This window comes from Notechis scutatus, chromosome 15 (genome assembly GCF_049901735.1).
Source record: "Notechis scutatus isolate UNSWTSFEM ecotype Mainland chromosome 15, rNotScu1.2, whole genome shotgun sequence".
Classification (NCBI taxonomy): domain Eukaryota; kingdom Metazoa; phylum Chordata; class Lepidosauria; order Squamata; family Elapidae; genus Notechis; species Notechis scutatus.
This window is the reverse complement of record NC_142023.1, coordinates 10,233,368-10,247,282: the sequence shown is the minus strand read 5'-3', so window position 1 is coordinate 10,247,282 and position 13,915 is coordinate 10,233,368. Positions and strand designations below refer to the sequence as shown.

Here is a 13,915-nt window from a genome sequence, read left to right as displayed (position 1 = left end):
ACCTCCAGCCCCACTGACAAGCGAGTTTCAGGTTTTTTCATGCTTTTGCTCTAGCTAGCTGGTGGGAGGGAACTATCCCTGTTAGATGAAGGGGAGGTGTAAGGCAGGGTTGGCTTTGGCTTGCTCCTTTTTTGCTTGCTCTTTTTTAGCCTGACATGTACGTGTGTGTGTGTGTGTGTGTGTGTGTGTCTGTGTCTCTGTGTTTGTCTATGTGTCTTTGATTAGGGGTTGGAAGATATGGCTAGATGGTCTGGGACACAGCAATAAATAAATAAATAAATGAATAAATAAGTAAATGAATAAATGAATAAACAAACAAACAAACAATAAATGCTCTGTCATATTGGCAAAAAAAATCAGAAAATAAAATACAGGCTGAATAGTCAAGACCTTGTTGATGACCCAATCTCTGTAAAGGACCTTGGAATACTCACCTCTAATGATCTAAGTGCTAGAGCCCACTGCAACTACATAGCCAAAAAGGCATTAAGAGTTGTTAACCTAATCCTACGTAGCTTTTTCTCTGGTAATATTACACTACTAACTAGAGCATACAAAACATTTGCTAGACCAATACTCGAATACAGTTCATCAGTCTGGAACCCACATTGTGTATCTGATATTAGCACAGTTGAGAAAGTCCAGAAATATTTCACAAGAAGAGTTCTCCACTCCTCTACTCGTTGCAAAATACCTTATGCCACCAGACTCGAAATTCTAGACCTAGAAAACCTTGAATCATGCCGTTTTCGGTCTGATCTAAGTATAGTATATAAAATCATACACTGCAATGTACTGGGAGGCTGTCGCCCTGGCACGCAGCTGCCTTGGTGAGACTTGGCCTGGTGCCATTTAGAAATTGGACGGGGGGTTCTGGACCACCCAGCCGGCCCTGGGAGGCAGGCAGGGGCCGGGCAGGGGCCGGGGAGAGGCAGGCTAGCCAGTCTTTCAGGGGCCCAAAGTGTTTCAGGAAATTACGAGGCTCAGACCTTGGAATCCAAAAATAAGTTGGTTTTATTTGCGCAAACAGTTTAATTAGCTGGATGTCACAAACCCACCGTGCTAAACTCCCTAGCTTGTGGTTTTTTTACAAGCGAGACTAGGTTTGTTGGCAAATTTGACCAATAGATGATCCTTTTGGTTTGGCTTTTCATACTTCCTTGTTCTTTCTCTTGCTAATACCACACATTTCACTCTCTATAAAACTTGTATCACTGTTTCTCTAAAATTAATATATTTTTATGTCCTGCCTTAAAAGAGAGCAAAGGCAAGGCTGGGAGGTCTTGGTGAGACCTGGCCTGGCAAGTTTAATTTTGCTGCCTTCTCTTGGCCTTTTGGAGCATGTCAACCGATGACATTCCCTGATTAGACAGTTGAGCTCAACAATTTAAAAATAGGTCAGTGTATAAAAACTATGTGATTAAAATTCCTCTGGCAGTTGGACAGTTTGACAGAAATATTTAACAAAAATGTGTGTTGATCATTTGGAAAAAAAAAAAAAAAAAGTGAACCAGCAGCGTATTTATTGCTTCAATGATGCTATATATACACAGATTTATATAAGAGAAACGATCGAAGAAACCTGTCCTTTTGAATCTCTTTAATTCTTTAATAAAGTCAAACAACAGGAAAAACAAAGGAGAAATGTTGGGGCATTAAACACTTTTAAGATCCCACCCAGGTGGATGAAGATGGGCGAAAAAGGAAATATTTCCAAAGTCCTAATCTTGAACTTTAGAAAGGTCTGGTTAAAAAAAAAAAAAAGAGGATATGAAAGTGGGGAAATTAATAAACAGATTCATAAGAAGTCAGAGAGAAAGAGGGAAAAAGGGACAAAGGCCTGCCAGTGATTCACACACAGTACTTCCTGCCACCTCCAACGTCGAGCCCTATGGGAAGGTTGAATTCTCCCATCAAAAGGAAAGACACCCCCCCCCCGCCCCCGAATCCATAGGGAAAAATTTTTTGGCTGAAGGAGATCAGGATACTCAGCCAGCCTTTCAATCATTCCTGTCCTCTTGTCCGTCCCTCTTGAGAGAAGCAACTGGGCAGGACCATATCCCAGCTCATATTTTTCTTTCTTGGGACTGCAGAAACAGCCCCGGGGGGTGGTGGTTGGGCCTGGGACATGGTTAGTTTTCAGCCCCACCCCTGTTGTCAAAAGGAAAGGAAGGAGAAGGGTTCACATTAAAAAAGAAAGAAAAAATGCAGTGACAAAAAGGAGAGAGACGGAGGGAGGGAGGGAGGGATGGAAGAGGAGGAAGGAAGGAAAAAGATAAAGAAAGAACGAGGTAGGAGGAAGGAAAAAAGAACAAAGGAAGGAATGAAAGGAAGGAAGGAAGAAGAAAAAGAAACGAAAGGAAGGTATGAATAAAATGATTGAAAGAAAGGAGAATACATGAAGAAAGGAAAGAATTAAGGATGGAAAGAGTGGAGGATGGGAGAAAGGAAGGAAGGAGTAGGAGGAAGGAAGGAAAAAGAAAGGAAGGCAAAAAAGAACGAAGGAAGGAATGAAAGGGAGGAAAGAAGAGAAATAAGAAATGAATAAACAAATGAAAGAAAGGAGGAATAAAGAAGAGAAAGGAAGAATAAATGAAGAAAGGAAAGCGAAGAATTAAGGATGGAGAGTGGGAGAGGAAGGAAGGAAGGAAGGGATTAAGGGAAGAAGAAAAAGAAGGAGGGAAGAAGGGAGGAAAGGCCCACCCATGTGGTATATTCTGGGATTTCGGCACAAACCGGGGCTTGTTTGGGGGAAGAAAAGCTAATTCCCCACTTTGAAATAAAGGTGGGGTGAGCTTCTTAAGGACAGTCCTCCCCCCCCCCCCCCAAATGTTTGCAAAGTCCGGCTGGGCCAGAAGTGGCTTCCAAGCCTTCCAAGCGGTCAGTGGGGGCGGCTGCTGGATTCCAGGTGTGACCGTTTTCCAGGCGCCAGGAGCGGGAGGCTATCGCCTTGCTCAGGGAAGGGCCTCTTGGAGGAGCGGCCATGTCCGTTCACCGCGGCCCGGTTCCACTTGCAGAGATCCCCGCTGAGAATGTCCTGGATGTGCTGCACGATCAGGTTGATGGCCACTGCCAAGGGAGAAGAGGAGATGGAGCACTGAGCCAGGGAGCCCAGTCATGAAACGGCTGCAAGCAAACTGTTGACCTGTCGACCACCAGCCCCTCCGGCAGCCGAATCAGAGGAAGCAGAAGAGGTGGCGGTGTGGGAGTCACGGCCAGCATCAAGGCAACCTGGGAGCTCCGAGGGGGAAGAGGGAATGGAGCTGGCAGAGAGAGAGAGAGAGAGAGACAGACAGAGGCCCTCCGTCAGCCCTCAGATGGGGAGTCAACAGCCCCCAGGAGTGGCGGTGGCTGATGAGGAAGAGGAGGAACAGCCGGGTCCAGTTCATGCTATACGGATGCACAGAAGGCAGAGGAGAGGAGAGCAGTGGAAATCTATGGGCCGGTCCTCGGGACAAAAGAGCCGCTGCTGCTAGAGAAGCCCCACCCTAGTTCTGGGGATAAAAGGCAGCGGGTGGAGATGAATAGATGTGGCCGGCCGACTTGTTAACCCGCAGTGTGAGAGAAAAGTTTTGCCCGGGGCTGCCGGCGTCCCTAATAAAGGAATCTTGGAGTTTACTTCAGAGGATTTGTGATGTTTGGGGAGCTGGGTCGGGACACAAACCACCAACTCAGAGAGAGCACCGAGGGGACACACACACACACACACACACACACGTACCTTCTCATTCTGCTAAACTATCTCTGGTTTTTAGCAACCTGCAAATTTGGGGACACTGTTTATTGCTCTCCTCTTCCCGATGAAGATGACGGCAACCCCAGTTTAAGAGACGTTGAGAAGTGGGCAAAATTCTCTATCAAGTTCACACATTCCTTACCCATATTATCCACGCCTCGCGGGATAATGACGTCAGCGTATTTCTTGGTCTGCAAGGAAGGAGGAAGATCACCGACAACCTGGTCTAAGCAAGCATCAACTCAGAAGTCATCAGCCAGAAGAAAGGAAACATGGCTTATATTCCTTCTTAAAAGGCACTCTCAGTAAGCTCCAACTTGTTCTAGTTTATGCTACAGGTAGTCCACGACTTACAACAGTTTGTTTAGTGACCATTCCAAGTTACGACGACACTGAAAAAAAGTGACTGCTGAGCATTTCTCACAAGTACACCTTTGTAGCATCCCTGTGATCACCACCACCACCACCACCATCATTTAACGGCCCCATAATCCCTTGAGGGGTGGAGTCTGGGCCACTGAATGGAGCTGAGTGTTTACTGGCCTGATGCCTTTCCTGTCACCAACGCGGAGTTATATTCAGCAGATATATTCTCATTGTGCCCAGAGAGAGAAAGTTCTGCCTCCACCGAGGATTGAACTCACAGCCCTCCTGAGAGTGAGGCGAGAGCTCCGCTTCTAGACACACCGCAACACTCCGGAGCATCCGCATGATCAAAATTCAGGTGCATGGCAACCGGTTCATACTTACGATCTGTTCACTAAGGTCCCCTTTTTGCGACCACCTGACACCGGGGAAGCCAGATTCACTTCATAACTGTGTGACTCATTTAAGAACCGCAGCAATTCCTTTAACAACTGTGGCAAGAAAAGTCGTAAAATTGGGGTGGGGGAAGTAACTCACTTAACAAATGACTTAGCAATCTAAATGTTGGGCTCGTAACTTGAGGACTACCTGTCAAACCGGTTGCCAAGCACCCAAATTTTGATCACATGACTGTGGGGAATGCTGCGATAACTGCAAGGATTGGTTGCTAGTCCCTTTTTTTTTCAGTGCCTGTGTAACTCTGAACATACGCTAAAAATGGTTGTAACTCGAATTCTACCTGCATATAAAGATTATCCTTGTTTAGCATCTGTAGTTGGGCCTGGCAACTTGCTTGTTAAGGGACGCGTCACTAAGGGAAACCATGTGAATCCCTCCGATGACTTATCTCGAAAACCTGGGATAAAGGAGAAGGGATAGTTTTCATTACCGGCAAACAGAATTCTTCAAAGGCAGGCTTGACAAACGTCGTATATTGAGTTAAAATCTGTTCCAGATCCCTCCCTCGTTTCATATCTCGAAGGACTGCCGCGGAAGGAGAGAAAAACACAAAAGGAAAACGAAAGTTAAAAAGAAGGACCGTCTCTATGATTTCCTAAGCATCGAAAAGAAAAGAAAAGAAACCAACTTCTCACCCCTCCGGGACAATCTGACGTCTGAATCAGTATCGACAAAAAGCCGGAGGTGAAACATGTCTCGGATTTCTTGACTGTAGAAGACTAAGATCCCTTCAAAGAGCAGCACATCGGCAGGGTAAACCATCGTGGTCTCGGGCAACCTGTGCCAACACACAGTCGCTGAAGAACAATCGCCCAACTGACATAGCACAACACAAACGCATCCTGGGAGAATCAGCCATCCAAAGGGGGAGTTTGCCTTGCGTATGTAGGAAAGCAGATAGTTCTCGACTTACGACTGACCACTGAGCCCAAATGATAGAGATAGATAGAGATAGATAGATAGATGATAGAAATAGATAGATATGATAGATGATCGATCGATCGATCCAGGGAATGGACACTGACCTGGAATGGGTCACAAAATCGTACGTTGGGACCTCCACTGCTTGACCATCGATGATGTTCTTCAACGTCGTTTCCATCAAATCGTTGTCAAAAGCATCTAGAGCGGGAAGAGGAGAAGAGCAACCAAGATGATTAGGGGACTGGAGGCTAAAACATATGAAGAACGGTTGCAGGAACTGGGTAAGAAAGAGAAGGACTGGGGTAAAATCTTCCAATATTTGAGCGGCCCTCACAGAGGCCCAGAAGGAAAGAGAAGAAAAAGGCTCGGTGGTGCGAGAGATACCTGGGTGGTCAAAGTTATATTGCCCCTTTAAGGCTCTGGCTTTCTGGTCTGGGGTGAGCACCTTGTAGAATCGGTCTTGGCTCAGAATGACCACCTTCCGTTGACGATGATCAACCTCGTTTTGACCCAGCAGTTCCATGATCTTCTCACACACGGTGGACTTTGGAGGAAGGGATGGACAGACAGACAAACCAAGAAGGAAAGTTAGCCAAGTCAAAAGTGCAGGTCATCTTTGACTTACGACCAAAATTGGGACCAGAACATCCGATGCAAAGGAAGTGAGTCATGTCCTACTTTATGACTGGTATATATAAACAGGGAGCCAACCTCACTCCCTTCTAGCTTTGATGATGTTCCCTAGTTGGGTCATGATATGTCTGCAAGAAAACAACCCAGCTGAGAGAGGACCAAGGACCCTCCCCCATTTTAACCCTGAGCTACAAATCTCCTCTTTGACTGATAATAAATTCAACCGAACAATCAATATGAGCAGCAAATGAAGGCAGCCTTATTAATTTGCCAGAAACCAGAATGGTCTCCCCTAATACAGGAGCTGAACGGAAATCGCATCTTGCCCCATCCATAATTATTATAAACCTGATGTCATAAGGGAGGCTGGAGATCCCGTATCATATTTATTATATAGGATAATACAACCTGGCAGCTGTCATTTCCAAACAGGAGGACATCCACACACGTCAAGCCCATCCCAATCCTGTTTTTGGAAAAGGACTTCAGTGCCTTAGACTCAGAATAATTTTACTGTCCCTTTGAAGGTACAATCATTGGCATACATCAAATTGAAATGTTGTTTACATGCAGCTCTCAAACGGTCACCACCTCCAATATACGCTACATAAACACGACAACACAAATACAAAATTAAGGCAACGCAAACAACCCACACCCACACCTGACACCTCTAAGCAACAGAGCTTTCTACCCTGGATTTTAAACCTCCTCCTCCTCCTCCTTTTCCCCTTTCCTGCTTTCTCCTGTCCGAGGGGGGGGGGCATGCATTGCACGCCCCGGTTCTTGCTTGTTTGTTATTATTATTATTATTATCATTATTATCATTATTATTATTTTGCAACGGGAGTGGAGGTTTTTTTTTTTTTTTTTTTGCATCTTTACCTTGCCGCTGGCGGTGCCCCCGCTCACCCCGATCAGGAAGGGCCGCGGGTGAGGCCACTCCGCTTCGCCGGCCGGGCTGCAGTTGGAAGCGTGGCCGCCCGTGGTGGCCATGAGTCCGGCTGTGCCCAAAAAGCCGAGCGCCGCCGACGAGGTGGGAAAAAAACTACGCCTCCCAGCAGGCCCCGCGCAAGGAAAAGAACCCCGCGCGGGTGTGGCTGGAGCGCGGGGCCTGCTGGGAAACGGAGTCCTCCCGAACGAAAGCCGCCCCCAGCGCACACATGACCGGCTGTCATTGGGGGGAAGAGGCGGGGCTTGGCGGGAAAGGGGTGGAGCGTCAGCATAAGATGTACCCGTTTGCTTTGATCTTCATGTTAATGAACCCTAATGTTGCTATCTATTAGCTGCCTTGATAATACACACACACACACACACACACACACACACATATATATATATATACACACACACACACACACACACACACGCCTATATCTATCATCATTGTCTGTCTGTCTAGCTATCTAATTTTCAGCAGAATAGAATTAGAATAGAAAATAGAATAGAAATAGAATAGAATTAGAATTAGAATAAGAATAGAAAATAGAATAGAAATAGAATAGAAATAAAATAGAAATAGAATAGAATTAGAATAAGAATAGAAAATAGAATAGAAATAGAATGGAAATAGAATAGAAATAGAATAGAATTAGAATAAGAATAGAAAATAGAATAGAAATAGAATAGAAATAAAATAGAAATAGAATAGAATAGAATTAGAATAAGAATAGAAAATAAAATAAAATAGAAATAGAATAGAAATAAAATAGAAATAGAATAGAATAGAATTAGAATAAGAATAGAAAATAAAATAAAATAGAAATAGAATAGAATTAGAATAAGAATAGAAAATAGAATAGAAATAGAATAGAAATAAAATAGAATAGAATAAGAATAGAAATAAAATAGAAATAGAATAGAATTAGAATAAGAATAGAAAATAAAATAGAAATAGAATAGAAATAAAATAGAAATAGAATAGAATAAGAATAAGAATAAGAATAGAAAATAGAATAGAAATAGAATAGAATTAGAATCAACAGTTGGAAGGGATGATCTTGGAGGTGCAGCTAAACTTGTGCAAAACTTGGGCCAGAAGCAAATCCCGCATATTGGAGACGTGTGCATTGTGGGTGTGGGTGGCTACGCATTGGCAACCCATCGTGGGGGAGTTGAGAGTACCTCAAACTTTATGCACGGGTCAAAGGTCCGCGCAATCCAACCCCAAATAAATCCAGATTATTGAGCCGGATGGGAGTCAGAGTAGTTGCCCTTCGCCCTGGCGTTTGCCAAGCCGAGCCAGGATCTTGGCACAGCTTCGCACTGCACACAAAACACACAAATACACACACACACATATGCAGTGGCCTTCGACCTCCTTGGCTTTTGGTACACACACAGCTGCCCTTCTGCAAACAAGCCATCAATGATTAATCCCCGGAAGCTGAATCTCGGCGCATGGGATGAGCCCTACGGGTGCCCAGGGCAGGGCGCCATTGTTGATCCAGCTGGGGTGAGGAAGATGGCCCGGGGCAGGTGGAGGCAGGAAAGGTCCCCTACCTGGCTGAGGTGCCCAGGTCTTTGAAGGAGGAAGGAGGCCGGGGAGAAGACAGGTAAACTGCCACAAACTCCTCCCTTGTAAATACAAACTCTGGGTGCGGTTCCCCTCTTTCCTAAGACCCAACGGTGCACAATGCTAAAGGAGGCTTGGCAACAGAGCCTCCGGGGCTCAGGGCAGTCTACCTGTGAGGAAGCCAGGGGCAGTTCCCAAGTCAAAGGGCCACCGGGACCTCCTCGCATCAACGCCGCCCTATGCATGACCGCAAATTCAAGCCCCAAATTGAGTTCTGTCCCGCTTTTACGACCTCTCTTGCCGTTGAGTGAAATCACTGTTCTTCCTTCCTTTTGTTCTCTTTTCTTTCTTCCCCTCCTCCATTTTCTTTCTGTCCTTCCTTTCCTCTCTTCTTCCCTTTTCTCCACCCCTCCTTCCTACCTTCCTTTTTCTTTTTTCTTTTCTCCCCTCCTCCCTTTTCCTTCTTCCATTCCATTCCTACTCTCTCCTGTTCCTCCTCCTTCCTTCCTTCCTTCCCTTCCTTTTGTATTTTTCTCCCTCTCTCCCTTTCCCCTCTCCTCTTCTTCCCTTTCCTCCTCCTCCTCCTCCTCCCTTCCTTCTTTACTTCCTTACATACTTACATTTGTTTAGATCGTCTTCCCCTTTGAAAAGTTTGCAAATGATCCAACTTACAAAGAAAGGGAAACCAACGCTTATTTGATGATCAACATTATTGGGGGTGGGGCTGTTGCTTCCTCATAGGACCCGTGGAAACTTCTTTCCATTCAAGCAACCAAGTTTGGAGGGCGCCAACATGCCTGGAGAAGAACTCCATCCGAGCCCATCTCCAGACGGCCCAAGGGAAGTTGAAAGAGAAGGAGAGGCCCAACCTTCTCCAGGGGATGCAACAAAACTCACGGGAGAGCCGAAGACCTCATCCAAGCCCGACCACCAGGCAGGATCAGATCATCTCCAGAACATGGGGACCCTCAATCAAGGCTTCGTAGAAGAACCTCCTCCCTATGCTCCACCGGATCCAAAAGACGTCCACTTGTATCCACCGTTCCACACCAACGTTCCACCACAGAGCTGCGTCTTTTACCAGCCGACAGCTGCACCCCAGGTCCTAAGCCAACCACCCCATGTATTCTCCAGCCCCTGTCCTTACTCCATCGTGAGTTGTAAATAAGGGGAGAACTTTTGTAGCTCAGGATTGAACAGGGGGCTCCTTGGTGTGTCCTTGAGCTTAGCTGCTTTCTTGCAAGGCGTTTCATGACATCATCCCTGCTAATAGGGAGTGGAGTGTGCAGAGAGGAGGAGGAGGAGGAGGAGGAGGAGGAAGAAGACGGTGGGGTCTTTGGTGCTCTCTAAACTTAGTTGCTTTCTTGCAAGATGTTTCATGACCCAACTAGGTAATATCATCAGTGTTAGAAAGGAGTGGTCTTTGCAGATTGGAGGGGGAAAGGGAAAGGGAAAGAGGAAAGGAAGGAAGGAAGGAAGGAAGGAAGGGAGGGAGGGAGGGAGGGAGGGAATCAGAGAATCAGATAATACGCTATGAGGAGGGAGGGAGGAACAGAGGAAAGAGGGAAGGAGAGAGAGGAAGGGAGGGAGGGATTTCAGATGTTCCCTGCCAGATTCCTATCAGTTTGGTTCACCCTTAGTCATTCTATCTCTCTAAAGCAATATCTCTGAAAAGATGACCCAATGGGGCACTAATTATACTTCCAATTTATATTTATCGGGAATTTTGCAGCACCAGCAATTGAAACTTACTTCAAACAGGTACTGGCTTAACTCTGGGGAAGCTAGTCAGCTGCCATCTATCAACCCAGCTTACCTGGCAGGGTTGTTATATGGAAAAGAGGAAAAGTTTTCCTCTAAGTTTTCAACCCTGAACCTTTGAAGAAAGATGGGGTTGTACATTGACCCAATAAAGAGCTGGGTGGGCTTCTCAGTTCAAGATGGTTGAATTTTGGCTCTTCTTTCACTACCAGGGTGCCTGGCCTGGCGAGAGCCCCCTGGTTGGTGACCAGAGGCTGCCACCCAAAGATTATATGATGGAATCTGTACTAGTGACAATTTTCTGCTGCTTGTTCACGGGCCTGATAGCACTTGTCTATTCCCACGAGGTACGTGCTGCTACGGCAAAGAAAATGCTGAGGTTTAGGGGGGGAAAGGGGGACCTTTCACACTTTGACCCCCACGGATGCATGCTCAAAATTCAGACACTTGTCAACTGGCTCCTATTTATGATGGTCGCAGCATCCTGGGGTCATGGGATGTCCCTTGGCGACCTTCTGACAAGAGAAGTCCACGGGGAGGCCAGATTCCCTTAACAACCACGGGGCTAACTTAACAACTGTGGTGATTCACCTAACAAGAAAGGTCACAAAATGGATGGATGGATGAGGAGATGGGTAGGTGGGTAAGTGTAGATGGTTGAGTGGATGGGTAGGTAGGTGGGTGGATGTTTGGTTGAGTTGATGGATGGTTGAGGGAATGGATGTTTGGTTGAGTGGGTGGATGGATGGATGGTTAAGGGATGGATGGATGAGAGGATGGGTAGGTGGGTGGGTGGATGGATGGATGGATGGTTGATTGGGTGGATGGATGGATGGTTGAGTGAATGGATGGATGGGAGGATGGGTAGGTGGATGGATACTTAGCAATGACAATTTTGGCCTCAATTGTGGTCGTAAGGTGAGGATTACCTGTGCTTGGCCTTGCTTTCAAGGAAAAAGTTGAACAGTGGTCCATATTTCTCACCTACAGTGGAAATTGATCCAAGATTCTCCGTTTTCTTTCTCATGTAGACCCGGGCTGCTCTGAAACGAGGTGACCTCATCCAAGCCACGAGGGCTTCCTACAAAGCTCACTCGCTCATCTTGTTCAGCCTCTTCTTCGGTCTCTTTGTGTCCCTCAGTTGGATTATCTACGTGGTGGTAACCCTGTATCTATGATCCAGAAGGTTGGGATGGACCGTGGAGTTTCCTACAAAGTTGTGGTATGGAGCCCTCATCCTTTTCAACCAGTTTGGGGACCCATTTCTCATGCTGGCACTTTCTTTTGTCTCTTCTCCAAACCCAGCCACATCAAGAAGGAACAATTGTCCTACAGAAAGTGATGAGATCTCACCATCACCACCACGGAAGGATGTCTTCATAGTGCAAAGCACTGATATCTTCTTTCGGAGCTTCCCGAGGCTCACTTAATTGCTATCTCATCACTTATTTAAAAAAAACAAACCACAAACAGCCTGGTCCAAAGTTTAAAGGAAATTCCAGACTCTCCTTGGAGAAGCTACATGTTATCCTTGGGGCAGGTCAGGAGAGCGATCATCGGTCCAGGGGTTCTTCAAGCATCGAGACCAAATCACGGGCACTGTCCTGTGAAGACCTCAGGAATTCCATACTGACTTTTATGGAAGATACTCAATTACGAACAATAAATGCTGGAAGGATTTTTACCCATTCCTGTTCATTATGTGACCATTGACCTACAGGTGTAAATAGGGGGCCAGCAACTGATCTTCATTCCCTCCTTGCTTGGGTAAAAAGATGGATGGATGGACGGGCAGACAGACAGACACACAGATCAATGATAGATTAGGTAAGTAGATAGGAAAATAGATGGACAGATGAGATAGTTGATAGGTAGACTGGATGAATAATAGATAAATGATAAATATAGATTAGGCAGGTAGATAGGAAGCTAGGTAGGCAGATGAGATATAGATGGATGGATGGATGGACGGACTGAGCCCAGGAGAACAATCTTCTCTACAACATGGCACCGGTGCCCAAAATTTGAGAAATAGCAAGGGCAAAAAAAAATTGAATTTCTTTGATTGGTTCCTCAATGCCCATTTCAACTACTTGTTTTCAACCTGGAATATGTGAAACTACTTTTGCACATTGACTTCATGGGCACAGTTTTGAAAATCTTGCTGCGGTTGATGGTGACAGGTTCTTTCACTGCATTTATTTTCACTAGAGTTTTTTTCTTCCCTACCTTGAATATAAAAAAGCAATAAAACATGTTTTCAGATTTTTTTTATTTGCAAGTTGGGGCTCTACATTGTTGAGCCACAAATACACAGTGTTGGGCTCAGGAGACATAAGTTAAGATAACTGAGGACAATTTTGTAAAAATTCAGGTTTCTCTTTTGATTTCCTAAATCAAACTGTACCTACCCTTTTCTCCCCCTTTGCCTCCTTCCTCAGTGCTGGTCTCATTAACTCAGTGATACTCAACCTTGGCAGGTTGAAGATATGTGGACTTCCACTCCCAGAATTCTCCAGTCAGGATTTCTGAGAGTTGAAGTCCACACCTCATAAAGTTCTTAAAGTTGAGAAACACTGCTGCTGTAGCAGAACTCCACTTTAAGTTAAACTCTGCTCCCAAGAAAATAAACACAATGTCGTCCCTGTTTTAACTAGCAGGAATTAAAGAAGAGAAAAATAAAACCAGCCCTTTTGGGTCAGATTCAGAAACAGGGATCATTCAGAGCCATGTGGGAAGAGGAGGAGGAAGAGGAGGAGGGGGAAGGGAGGAGGAGGAGAGGGGGAAGGAAAAGAAGGGGAGAGGAGGAGGACAAGGGAAAGGAAGAGGACAGGGGGAAAGGAGGAGAGGGGGAAGGGAGGAGGAGAGGGGAAAGGAAGAGGAGGCTGGAGAAGGAGAAGGGACGATGTTTTTGGTGGTTTAGCAGATGGAGTAAGAAAAGAGAATAAAAAAAGAGAAGGGGAAGCGATGATGGCGATAGAGAAGAAAAAAAAGAAAGAGGAGAAGAGAAGGAGGATGGAAGAAGGCCATCTCAATTCTGGCCACTGAGCAAGAGGAGAGAAAAAAACCAAAGCAACTCAGCACAAATTGCAGCCCAAACCCTCCCAAATGGGGGGAGAAGGCACCACTTTTTGGAAACAATCCGTCTCTGGGCATCTGATTTCAAGGAGCAGAGAATGGAAGGAGCCCTAGAAACCTCTCCAGCCTCGAGGGAAGCCGGAGAAGAAGAAAACGCAGGCTGTGCAGCATGGGAGTGGTAGCCCAACACATCTGGAGAGAAAATTCAAGGGGACTATTTCCCTCTTTGTTTTAATGATTGGGTGGGAGTAAATGTAGGTTTAGCCATTATCTCTGGAGCCCAACGATCCAAACCAACCCGGTTTAATTCTGCCCACGATGGGTTTGACCTAACTGTGTTCACAATCGCCTGCCTGAGTTCTGTCGTAACTTTGGGCTGATGTCTTCACAGCCTAAAGATCCATTTTGTCTCTCCTCCCTATCCTTTTTTCTTTTTTCTTCCC

General features: G+C 45.7%; 2 protein-coding genes across 3 annotated transcripts; one reads left to right on the top strand and one right to left on the bottom strand.

Annotated features, from left to right (window-relative positions):
* Window positions 1–1,585: 1,585 nt before the first annotated feature.
* Window positions 1,586–7,201, bottom strand: UCK1 (uridine-cytidine kinase 1). The gene is made up of 7 exons (XM_026689250.2): window positions 7,004–7,201; window positions 5,870–6,029; window positions 5,587–5,683; window positions 5,197–5,339; window positions 4,992–5,086; window positions 3,879–3,927; window positions 1,586–3,069 (listed from the first exon to the last, which is right to left on the bottom strand). Exons 1-7 carry the CDS (start codon window positions 7,112–7,114, stop codon window positions 2,882–2,884), a joined length of 843 nt encoding a protein of 280 aa, XP_026545035.1. The 5' UTR covers window positions 7,115–7,201; the 3' UTR covers window positions 1,586–2,881.
* A 1,319-nt stretch (window positions 7,202–8,520) lies between these two features.
* Window positions 8,521–12,082, top strand: PRRT1B (proline rich transmembrane protein 1B). 2 transcript variants are annotated; one of them, XM_087944143.1, is made up of 4 exons: window positions 8,521–8,673; window positions 9,264–9,786; window positions 10,607–10,741; window positions 11,426–12,082. In XM_087944143.1, the coding sequence occupies exons 2-4, from the start codon at window positions 9,427–9,429 to the stop codon at window positions 11,570–11,572; spliced, it is 642 nt and encodes a 213-aa protein (XP_087800269.1). In that variant the 5' UTR covers window positions 8,521–8,673; window positions 9,264–9,426; the 3' UTR covers window positions 11,573–12,082. The 2 variants fall into 2 exon arrangements, with proteins under 2 accessions (XP_087800269.1, XP_026545036.1); XM_026689251.2 differs by having other exon boundaries at window positions 8,522–8,673; window positions 9,375–9,786.
* The last annotated feature ends 1,833 nt before the right edge of the window (window positions 12,083–13,915 follow it).

Bases quoted from the DNA above. Each gene is read 5' to 3' on its own strand.
- PRRT1B (XM_087944143.1), top strand. From the start codon at position 9,427: ATGCCTGGAGAAGAACTCCATCCGAGCCCATCTCCAGACGGCCCAAGG. The intron at 9,787-10,606 runs GTGAGTTGTAAA...TTTCACTACCAG, and splicing joins GCCCCTGTCCTTACTCCATC to GGTGCCTGGCCTGGCGAGAG. The intron at 10,742-11,425 runs GTACGTGCTGCT...TTTCTCATGTAG, and splicing joins CACTTGTCTATTCCCACGAG to ACCCGGGCTGCTCTGAAACG.
- UCK1 (XM_026689250.2), bottom strand. From the start codon at position 7,114: ATGGCCACCACGGGCGGCCACGCTTCCAACTGCAGCCCGGCCGGCGAA. The intron at 6,030-7,003 runs GTAAAGATGCAA...CTTCCTCCAAAG, and splicing joins GGGGCACCGCCAGCGGCAAG to TCCACCGTGTGTGAGAAGAT. The intron at 5,340-5,586 runs GTCAGTGTCCAT...GTGTTGGCACAG, and splicing joins GATTTTGTGACCCATTCCAG to GTTGCCCGAGACCACGATGG.